The following is an 11667-nucleotide window of genomic DNA, read 5'->3' as shown; positions in this document are numbered from 1 at the left end:
TTTGATTCTTTTTATATAACTTATTTTTCTCTGCTGGGAACTTCCATTTTTCCATTCATTTCTAAAGTTTCCCTCTTCATGTCATGGAGGATGATTATAATAGCTGCTATGAAGTCCTTGTCTCACAATTCCAACAGCTGGGTTTTGTCATAGTTGGCATCTGCTGATTGTCTTTTCCCTTGAGAATTGGATGGATTTTCCTTGTTTAGTAATTTTGCATTGTATCCTGGACATTTAAAATATCATCTATGAGATGCTGGGTCCTATTAAAATCCTCTGGAGAATTTTTTTATAGCAGGAAAATCTGGTTAGATTCAAACTGCCCATTCTGTGTCACTTTCTGTGAGCAGTGGTTCCAATATCAATTTTCTTTGCAAAGCCTTTGCTCTGTGGTCTGGATCTACTGGTTGCAGAAGCTAGTCTGGGACTTGGGTGGTGGTTTATCTGGTGGTTCAATCCTCAAAGCCTTTGTCATGCTTTCTTTAGATGTGTTCCATGCAGGCACAGTTTGTTATTGAGTCCAGGACCTGTGTTGGTTTATACATGGAATTAAGAGAGTCCCTTTATCCACTCTCTCCTCTCCAGGATTTTCTCTACATTCACTGGCTCCCAGGGGCCCTTTTTCCTGGTCCTCTGGGCAGAAATATGGGCTTCTCTCAGAGTTTTACCTGCCAGTACTGTCTCACAATTCCATGCAACTGGGCCTGCCCTCAGGGCAAAGCAGCAAGAGAAAAGAGAGAAAAAGGAGGATTTGCCCTATGCTAAGGGGCCCATGGGGGGCCCTTTCCTAGTTCTCAGATCCAGAGGGATGGGTTTTCTCTTGGGGTTTTCTCTCAAAGGCACTGGAAACAGCAAAGCAGTGCTGGGACAAAGACTGCTGTGGGCAAGGCCAGGAAAGAACAAAGACTAAAACATAATAATAACAACAAGGATTCTCCTCTCATTCTCCAGCTCACAGGGGCCCATTTTCCTGATCCTCTGGCTAGCATGATACATGTTATTTTGGAGTTTTTGCTGCCCATGTCAACTGTGCAGTTTCCTGAATCAGATCAGAGCCAGAAGATGAAGGAAGGAAAAAAAAACAGGAAACTTACCACTGCCGTACAGTCTGTTCTTCAAATTTCTATTTCCCTCCCCAACTTGCTTGCTATGATTTACTTTTCAGAGTCCTTAAATAGTTGCTTTCTGTATTTGTCCAGAGTTTTTGGTTGAAATCCGTGGGAGAGAGAGGCTGCAGTTGATGGACTCCATCTTGGTCTTTGTGCTCTTTCTCTCTCTCTCCCTTTCTCTCTCTTTCATTTTTTTTTTTATTTTGCGATAATTTTAGACTTGAAGAGCTGCAGAAATATAGTTTCTGTATGCCCTTCATTCAACTTCCCCTTTTGTTAACATCTTGCATGTTTGATGGAACACTTATCAAAACTAAGAAATTAAACTTGGTGTATTACTGTTAACTAAAGTACAAAAGTTACTCGGATTGTGTATCTTCCCCTTAAGGTCCTTCTTCTGTCCTGGCAACCAATCCAGGATCCCACCTTAAGGTTTGTTGTCATGTCTCCTTGGTCTCCTCCAAACCGCCACAGTTCTCGTCTTTCCTGGTTTTTTGTGACCTTGACACTTCTGAAGAAGACTGATCAATTATTTTGTAGAACTTCTTGTCAATTTGGATTTTCTGAGGTTTTCTCATGATCAATTTGAGGTTGTATATTATTGGGAAAAATTTCAAGTGAGGGCAAGGCTTTCTCGGTGCCTCCTATCAGAAGTACATGATGTGGAAATGTAGTCCTTGATCACCTGTCTAAGGTGAAGTCTGCTGGGTTTTTTCACTGTAAACTTACTATTTTACCCTTTGTAATTACTAAATATATTGAGGGAGATCTTTGAAACTATCAGAATTTCCTGTTTCTTCTTAAACTTTCTCCCACTGAATTTAACTTCCCTTAGTGAATTGTTATCTTTATAGTCGGTGCTTAATCAGTTAGTCTCCTGATAATATGGGGATGATGAACTGGATTCCAAAAGAGCACTTGCCAGCCATGTACCCAGGAACTAGTTATTTCCTCTTGGAGCCTCAGCTTTCTCATTCATAAAGTGGGGAAATTACGGATCTGGCCTTATTAGGTCGTGGAGGTGTTGAAATAAGATACTGTCAGCAAAACGCAAGTTCGGGGCTTGGCATTTAGTAGGTGTCTTGGGATGGTGCTGTCATTGTTTAGGGACTGAATTGTGGGAGAGAGGGTTCTATGTGCAGGTTAGGAGGGGGCCTTTGGTGGTGGGGTGGTGTTTTGAGGGTCCTGGCTGGTCTTAGCAGAATCCTTGCTAGTGTCTGTGATCAGGAAGCTGCAGGTGGGAGGCAGGGTTGGCTCTTGAGGTCAAGAAGGGGACCCTGGGAGAGTTCCCAAACTGGACTAGCGTTTTGGAGAGGTGACTTCAGTTGAAGGAGGCTTTGAAGACATCACCAGGAGGAACTTGGATGAAGTCCAGAGGCTGGAACCCAGAAAGGAGGTCATGGCAGGTGGGCACTTATGGGGATAGGAAAGTAGGGGGCTAATGCCATGGTAGTTTTGCTGACCAGTCATGCTCAGTACCCACCTCCAGGGCTGGGGACTGGGATAGCAAGGGATGGCAGGGCCCTAGGCTTCCTCTTTCCTATGCCAGGTTGTCTGCAGGATTATCCCAGAAACTCCTCTCTGCTGGTGAATGGAGCTGGACTGCAGCGTGGGGTGTGCATCCATCTATTCATCCACTCTCCCATTTATTCAACAAATATTTACTGAGCACCAATTATGTGCCAGGCTCTGTGCTAGGTGGTGAGGATACAGGAGAGAACAAAGCAGCACATGGAGTCCCCATACTATTATGTCTCCTTCCCATACTAGTGAAAGGAGACATTATAAACAAGTAAAGAAACAAACAGGATTGCAGTGGTTAGATATTGTTACATAACAGACTACTCCAAAATGTAGTGGTTTAAAACAACCACCATTTTATTATACCTCACGGATTCTGTGGGTCAGGAATTTGGGCAGGACTTGCTTGGATGTCCTCCTGTTCCCTGAGGCATCAGCTGGCGTCAAGCAGTGGGGCTCAGCTGGCCGACGGGCTAGTGTGGGGGAGCCCCGACAGCTCTGCTCCCCTGTGGATGACGGAAGCTGAGCTGAGCTGCAACTTGCTGTTCTCCGCAGTGCCCACATGTGCCTGCATGTGTCTCTCCAGCCTGGCGGTCTCAGGGTGGTCGGCTTACTCGGAGGCTGCTGCCCCCAGAGCGAGCGCCCCCGGACAGCCGGGTGGAAGCTGTAGACCCTGTATGACCTGGCCTCAGAAATCAGCAGCATCGCTTTTGCCATAATCTTTTGTTTAAAGCAAAAGACTTTTGTTTAAAGCCTTCCTAGTTTCAGGGAGAGGGGACCATAGACCCCCCTCTCGATGGCAGGAGTGGCGAGGAATTTGTGGCCATCAAACAAAAACTGTTCCAAGGATAATAATCTGTTCTAAGCACAACAGGTCGTCAGAGGTAAAATAACTTGCTGCAGGACAATCACAGATGTGAATGATGCTAAGAAAGAAACAAACAAGCGGTCGAACGAGAATGAAGGGAGAAAGGCTGGTCGGGGAGGACGGCTATGAGGAGGTGACATTTGGGCTGAGACCTGTAAGACAAGATTTGCGGGATGTAGACTCTCAGGCAATGAACACAGCACATGCCAAAAAGGTCCCAGGCAGCACAGAGGAAACGGAAGGAGACCAGAGTGGGAGGGTGGTGATGGGGGGTGGGGGTGGGGGCAGACACTAGAGCTTCCGGTGCCTTATTGACTGTGGTAAAGCATTAGAATTGTATTCTGAGAGCAACTGGAAGCCACAGGAAGCTTTTAAGCAGCTAAGTGGTACGATCTGCCCGTATTAGAAAGATCTGTGGCTCCATGTGGAGAATGTGGGGGGACAAGCGTGGCAGCGGGGAGATGGTTGAGGGGACTGCTGCAGTGATCCAGTGTGAGATGGGGGGCACCATGGGAGGGCCACGGGGACGGCAGACACACATGGATTTGGGATGGATTTAGGAGTTAGAATTGCAGGACCGTGAGATGGAGTGAAGGTAAGTATTTGCCCACAGCAAAGTGTTTCCCCTTTGCCAATAATTCTAAAACTAGCCCAGAAGGCAATTTTAAAGATAACAATAGTCTTGCTAATCCTCAAAATGGGACGGAAATATGTTCTCATTCTCTACCTCCAAAATCATGTCCAGGGCTGTGACCTTAGCTTTAACCCTGGGCAAGTCACTCGTCCAATCTGGGCTTCCCTTTTCTTCTCTCTACAATGAGAGAGTTAGGTTAAGCGCTTCAGAAGGCTCCCAGTTCTGATCCTCCCATTTAATCAAAATTGGCTGCAGAACAACCTAGTAGAATTTAAAGCATATATACCCTGTGATGCAGCCATTTTGCTCCCTCTTACATCTGTTTAGCAGGAGACATGTACCAGGATGTGCAGAGATGCACTGTTTACAACAGCAAAACCACAAAACCACCCGAATCTCTATCAACAGGAGATCGGGTAAATAAATCACATAGTGGAATACCACACAGCAGTGCAAGTGAGTGAACTAACATCAATATGGATGAGTCACATGTAATTCACATTGTATTAGAAAAGCAAGTGAGAGAGAATTGCATACAGTATGATGCTATTTGTATAAAAGTCAAAACCAGGTAAAGCTGAGCAATAGATTGTTGTTTAAGGACAAATCCCAGAACACACACAGAAACAACCGAGAAAGAAAAAATGACTGATTAACACAACGTTCTGGATAGTGGTAACGTCTTGCAGGGAAGAACAGGATTTGATCCAGGAGGGACACACAGAGACTTCAAAAGACCTGATAATATTTTATTTCTTAAGTAGGGTGGCTTATGCTTCAGCATCCATTTTATTATCATCTTTAAAATGTTATCTTGAAACTGTATAATTCGTGGTATATACTCTTTTATATGTATAAAACATTTCACAGTTTTTATACAATTTTCAAGAATCGAGCCCAAGATCTCCTTTTATGAGTGAGGGAATGAGGCTCAGAGGGGAGTCACCCAGCAAGGAAGAGGAAAGAGGATGCAGAAAGACACTCTCCTAATAACGCTTGCAGCGCTGGATGTAGTTCCCATAATTTCCGCCAGAGGTTGCCAAACCACCAGTCTTCGCCGCCGGGAGGGCCCAGGCCGCGAGTCTCTCCCGCGCGAGCGTAGCTAGGGCTCTGCCCGGGAGGGGTCGCCGGTGGCCCGGGGAAAGCCGGAGCGTGCAGGTGCGTAAAAGCGCTCGGCTGCTCTGGAGAGCTCTAGTCAACTCAGCTCTTCTGGCCGCTCAGAGATCGAGGTGTCTCAAGCAGAAGACAACAGCACCTGTAGACACGATCCTGGTCCGCCTCCTGCAGCCGTGCCTTCAGGCTCGGACCCTCCTTCGGGGCCTCCGTATATACAGGGATGAATCTAGGTTTTGTGGAGCCTCTAAGAAAACTGCAAAATTTGCAAAAACGTATCAGGAGCTTTCTTAAGCTTTATAAATTTCAGAGTAAATCCGCCTCTGATTCTTTGTTTATTCAGTCTCTCTTCTTCCACTAAGCTCCAAGAGGGCGAGGACGTTCGTGTGAATTGCTGGCTCCTGCAGCCCTGTTCCTATAAAGCCCCATAGCAGCTTTACAACCTTGTTGAATAAACCATTTGGGGCTGGTACGATATTCAGACAGTTGACCGATGCCTGGCCTGGGGCTTGAGGAGTGGATGTGTTCAGGATGCTATCACTGAATGCTCCGAACAGTGACTGTAATACCTATATTTTAAAGCTGGGGGCGTTGAGGGTAGGGGAGGTGATGCAGGTGGCCTAATCAGAAGTGGCACTGGACCTTGAACTCAGGTTCTGCCTTCCATCGCCCCCTCTTGGCCCACAGCCACCCTCCTCCCCCCAACCCTGCTTTGCACAAGGCCTGATGCAATCCTCCACAGGCTCAGGCACCCCTCTCAGGGGCAGCTCCAGGAAGGAGGTTTTGCAAGAGTCGGGGCAGGAAACGCAGGCCCAGGGCGGTTCCTGGGAAGATAAGGGCCCTCCTGCCTCTGATGTACCTCCTGAGGCACCTTCCGGCCTTCTGGTTTCCTCTCTTCCCATCCCTTCCTTTCCCTTTTCCTTGCCCCTGCCCCCTCCCCCCTTTCCTTCCCTTCCCTTTCCCGGACAGCGGCGCCCAGATACTCCGGCCCAGCCTCGCCTAGCCCTGGGCCATGACTCACCTCCTTTCACTGCTGGCAGCCACGCTGGGATCCGAGGCCCCACCTGCCATGGGGAGACAGTGCTGTGTGACTGCGGGCCGCAAAGGGGAGAGGGACCTCAGGCTGGCAGTTCCCGGGGCTCAATAACAGTAGCTGGCAGGAAGAAATCTTCCAAGGCTGAGCCTCAGACCCAGGAGGCAAAGTGTGGGGGCTCCAGCGGCACCCCCTATCAAGCCACCTTTGAGGTCTGGTGTAATTGGCTGGTGTAAAGTTGGTTCTGTGTGAAGCAGCCTTGACCCCTGGGGGCGGGGGGCGGGGTGTTCAGAACTCAGGGCCTGGAATCTCTTCAGTCTCCAGGATGGAATCAAACCTTTCCAGAGTTTGGTGTCACCCCCGATACCCCGATTTGTGCCTGGCCGTGTGACCTGTCCTCTCCCAACCAAGTCACACAGGACCTGGCCCAGGACCTCTTAGAAGTCGAGAGATCCTGGGCCACTTCCACCTTTTGAGGCTCTAGTTAGATTTAAAACTAAGAAATGTCAAAACTTGGGTTGCAAAACTTGTAATAGATTATTAGGTGTCTTGCATTTATCCAATTGATACTTTCAACACACAAAAATAGAATGCATGGGTATGATTTCAGTTAGAGAGAAGGTGAAAGGCTGAATTGGACACCCTGTGGGAACACAAGTCATTAGCCTGATTTCTGGAAAGCCCTCCAGTTGATGTCCCAGTGTGGCCTCGGGTGGGTCACGTCACCTCTCTGAAGCCTCTCTTTCCTCATCTGAAAGGTGGGAGTAGCACCGGGGCCCACCCACTCTATAGGGCTGTTGAGAAAATCATCCTAGTAAGGCTGAAAGCATTTCCACCATTTCCTAAATGTCTGCCTCGAGCCAGTCATGGTGCTGAGCTCCTGATGTGCACCGGTGCAGGTGACCCTTAGGGCCGAGGCTGACTTTATTCTAAGCCCTTTTTCCAGGAGAGAAAACCTAGGCTCAGAGAGGTGAAGTGATGAGAGTCAAGGCTGTTTCCGAGACCGTGTTCTCCCGCCACCCGACTAAAGTGTTAGCTGCTCTTTATTATTAAAATGAGCACATAGCACCACCCACCGCCTATAGGGTTCTGAGGGCGAGTAAATGAATTGATAGTTTAATGAGCTCAGTACAGTGCCTGGCACATAATAAACACTCTGTACGTTTTTGTTAAATAAAATTTAAAAAGCCTTTGTCTCAGACCCACAGCCTGGAGAGGCAGGGTCCAGTGCTCAAGACACTGCCCTCCTGGTGTCTCTCCCGCCCGCCACCCTATCTCTTAGCAGCGCCCTGTCCAGAAGGGGTTAAGGCGCTAATGATTTCCCAAGCCGCGGTTGAAAGGAGCAGGGTTTTGTGTGCTTGACACACACTCACACATCGGCCCCTTTTCCCCCACCCTCCCCCTGCGAGTCCCGGAGCCTCTTGTGCAAGCCGCCGGCGCCCGCCGGTTCCCAGGCCCGGCTGCAGCTGCGGGCGGAGGGGCAGGGCGGGGGCGGCGCGCTGTTTGTGTAGCGCGGCCGTGCCAAAGGCGGCGGGCCCCAGACAGCGCGGCGCCTCCGTACACCTGGGGATGCTCAGGTTAAATAGCTCCGCATTCCTCGGGCCCAGCTGATGGAAACGCTCCCAGGCCGCCGCGGAGCCGGCCTCCAGATGGGCTGGGGCCGGGCCAAAGGGGAAAAAGAGGGAAACGTGGAACTCAGAATGCGCCCGAACGGCGGGGGAGGTGGCGGAGGCCCCCGGCGCAGCCCCTTCCTCCGGTGGAAAGAGGCCCCGTTGTGTGTAGGAGGACATGCAGGGGGACGCGCCCAAGTCCCCGTGGGTGGGCTTGCAGACTGGGACCCACACGGGGGGGAGAGTGGGTGCACACGTGTGCGTCCGAGGACACTCCAAGGACACACAGGCGACAATTAATGGCAATAATAATTAATAAATAGCTGTTAACACTATGTTTCAGGCACTGGGACACAGGTGAAAATTAATAGTAATAATACATAGATACATCACTATTAACCCCCAACGTGCCAGACAGTGTGCTAAGATCTTTACTCTATTTCATTTATTATATACAGTAATCCTGTGAGATTAGTACCTTTTAAAATGGAGAGAGTTTATCAAACAACATATTCTACCTACAAATACTTTGTTCTTAGAGGGGATGACATCTGGCATAAGTTTAGGGCTCAATAAATGGTATTCTTTCATTTTTATTATTTTGGTCACTATCTCTCTGAGCTTCAGTTTTATCTGTTGTAAAATGGGATCAGAATCTGGCTTTTAACTTCACAGGGATCCATGAAACCCTTTATGTAAAAATTTCAGCATAATATTTATTTATTTATTTGCTATTTATTTTTATTTGCTATTTATTTATTTATTTGACAAAATATATTAATAGGCCCTGCCCTCCCTGGGACAGGTTCTTTGCCCTTTCTGGGACTCAGTTTCCCCCTGTGAAATACAGAGTTGACCTGGTGGAGATATTTGAGGGGTAGTGTTCCCAAGGTCTAACACTTGCCCAGAGTTGGTACTTCAACTTTAAAGGGTTTCCTGGCCCATTAGTCATCCCTTCTCCCCAGACCCAGAGGCCCAGGAATGCCAACCAATGTATGGGACCATTACAAACATAGAAACTGGCCCCCAGACATACAGACCCATGTGTCTGGCTAGACCCACGCAGAGATGCCCACAATGCATTTCAGCACAATCCTCAAGCCCAAGTAGCTGAAGATTGCACACTTATCTGCAGAACACATATGCCCACATTTGCCCTTCCACATACATCCCCACGAGGATCCTCATCCACCCCACCCCACCCCCAAGCCTGTACATGAACAGATGACCCAGCCCCTGTGGGGAGCTACCAGTTCACTCATGTCACACACACAGGCCCAGACACCTAGACACCTATTTGCACACCCCCATTAAGTATGAACACACACACATGTCCAGGCAGATAGGCTGTTGCCAACACCTTTTTCCAGCTCAAGGAGCTGGGGACATGGCCTACCCACCCCTACTCAAGAGCCCACACAGGAACCCCAGGGAAAGAGGTGCATGTGAGCTGCTGGCAGAGCCAGGCCAGGGTGAGGAGGCCCAGCCTGGACCGGAGCAGGTGGCCCAGCAGCTGTGCTTAACCTGGCCCTGCCAAGTTGCTCACACACTTGGATAAGCCTGGAACCCCAGGGCTAAGCCTGTTCAGGTCTGGTATCCAGGGCAAGGTGGCTTGTCTGGGTAGGTGCCTCCCACCGGGGAATGGGGTGACAGTAGCCCTGCCTCGACAAGCTGGGCCTCACTTCCCCCATCTTGGCAAGGAAGCTGGTGGTCCAATGACCTAGTTCTCAAACTTAAATGGCTTGATGAATACTTTCCAGCCCCTGAGGGGGCAATGGCAGGTTGATCTGCATTTTTACAACCTCCCCAGGTGACCCAAGGACCACTTTGAAAAACCTTGGAGGTCTAGAGGATTTAATTTTATGACATGGATGGGATGGATGCAGAGAAATGGCCAGGGAAGGGGGAAAGAATAGACTTTAAGGACACCGGAAATGCTCACCCAGGTCGGTAAAAGTCCAGATGTGGCCCTCCAGTTCCCAGAGTCCCCAGCATCAGCAGCAAACCAGGTTAGGGGCCAAGCCACACCCCCCCCAGGCCCCTTCCCTCAACCCAAGAAGCCACTGAAACTTTACTGTTTCTAAAATATTTGTTTAATAACAAAAAAGCACCCCCACAGAACTATTGTAAAACAATATTCTAAGTCAGTGATCATTGTAATATACAATACAAGCAATATGTTTCCTCAGAAATCTGAGAAGCACCAAATGTGACCATTTAAAAAAATGTCTGCTTTTCAAAAAATAGAAACACACGGGGTGGGAACCTCTCCCCCGCCCCAAATTCTGAGACGCCGGCGGCTGGCAGGCGTGGAGGTAGAGTCGTTTTCCCCTTCTCCAGTCCCCCAGCCCTCCGCCTGATCAAGCAAGCGCCCGATGGCTGCGGATCTCAGATTCTCGGCCACCTCCCAGCTCCGGCAAGACGCTTAGGGGTACAAGAGAGCATATTTCCTCTCGCCCCCAAGGCGGCGATTCAGCGACACAAGATGCGATCGTCCGACGGAACACATGCAGCCTGTGAAAACGAGAGAGAGAAGAGGTGAGGGGACCGGGTTGGAGAAGTCGAGGCTGCAATCGCGGCAGGACCCGCCACCCCCTCAACTCTCAGGGGTACGCGGGGGGAGGGGGCGCGTTTTTACAGGTCTCTTCGCGCCAAATATGCACAGCCAGGTGCTCGAAAAATGATAAGATCACAGGGGCGCGCCCCCACCCTTTCTCTCCGGGCCTCAGTTTCCCCATCTGCAGAAGATAGTCTAGTGTTCAAACTCGGGCCTCACCTCGGCTGCCAAGGCGCTGATCTCGCCATTGAGAGTGCTCAGCGGAGCTCGGGAGGGCAGTCCCCGGCCTCCGGGGGTCCCGACGGCGGATTCCGAGTTCAGCTCTAACTGCAGGTCCCAGATGTAGTCGATGACGTGCTGAAGGATCTCCACCTTGCTCACCTTGCGGTTCTGGGGCAAGGTGGGCACCAACTCCTTGAGGCGCGAGTAGCAGCCGTTCATGTCGTAGAGCAGCACGTTCACCTGCTGGTCATCGAGCAGAGCCGGCAGGCGCGTGCCAGCTCCGCCGGCGCAGCGGGAGATGGCCACGCTCTGCTCGGACAGGCAGCGCACCACCTCGCCTGCGCCGCCCGCCGACTTGCCCGCCTTCAGCGAGCAGCTGGGGCCCGCAGCCGCCGCAGCACTGCCACTGGCGACCTTCATGATTCTGGAGTCGACTGAGGGAGAAGAGGGAGAGCGGAGGACGGACGCACGCCAGATAGGCAGGAACACTTACACAGAAACAGACGGCGAGTGCAGAACGCGTGAAAAGCTGTCCACCGCCTAGATTTTATAGACTCTGTGGCCCCTCCTATGGGGCGGGCTCAGAACGTTTAAAAGCAGCCAATGGGAGGCCTGAAGGCGTGGCCTTGCGGGCTACTGGGTCCCGCCTCCTGCTCAACTCCTGCACTTTCCCGTGCAAGTTAAAGGGGACCTGGAGCCCTTCTCAAACCAGAGGGGGTGGGACGGCACGGGTCAGAGGCGTTAATGGAGACCATGGCTTCCTTGGGTTCCTCTGGAAAGAGGCAAGCGAGGTTAAATCGGTATTGCTGATAATGATAAGGACCCTGGCGATCATTTTCCCATGTTCATTTTCTCACCTCTCTAGCTCCATTTTACAGATGAGGGAAACTGAGGCCCGGACTCAGAAGCGGCTAGCTTTAGGTCACCTAGCGTTCCCAGAACTAGAGCCCAAGTTTCCGGACTCTCTTGGAAGTTTATATCTCTGACCCTGATCTCCCAA

The 11667-nt window shown here is 50.2% G+C and overlaps 1 protein-coding gene across 1 annotated transcript; it reads right to left on the bottom strand.

Annotated features, from left to right (window-relative positions):
* Positions 1-9958: 9958 nt before the first annotated feature.
* On the bottom strand, positions 9959-11199 carry ID1 (inhibitor of DNA binding 1, HLH protein). Its single transcript, XM_037811725.1, has 2 exons — positions 10665-11199; positions 9959-10402 (listed from the first exon to the last, which is right to left on the bottom strand). Exons 1-2 carry the CDS (start codon positions 11085-11087, stop codon positions 10361-10363), a joined length of 465 nt encoding a protein of 154 aa, XP_037667653.1. The 5' UTR covers positions 11088-11199; the 3' UTR covers positions 9959-10360.
* Positions 11200-11667: the final 468 nt, after the last annotated feature.

Source organism: Choloepus didactylus, chromosome 19 (assembly GCF_015220235.1).
Source record: "Choloepus didactylus isolate mChoDid1 chromosome 19, mChoDid1.pri, whole genome shotgun sequence".
Classification (NCBI taxonomy): domain Eukaryota; kingdom Metazoa; phylum Chordata; class Mammalia; order Pilosa; family Megalonychidae; genus Choloepus; species Choloepus didactylus.
This window is presented reverse-complemented; position numbering and strand designations above follow the sequence as displayed.

Coding starts and splice junctions, on each gene's coding strand:
- ID1 (XM_037811725.1), bottom strand. CDS start 11,087: ATGAAGGTCGCCAGTGGCAGTGCTGCGGCGGCTGCGGGCCCCAGCTGC. Junction 10,403..10,664: donor TCAGCGCCTTGGCAGCCGAG/GTGAGGCCCGAG, acceptor TCGTTTTCACAG/GCTGCATGTGTTCCGTCGGA.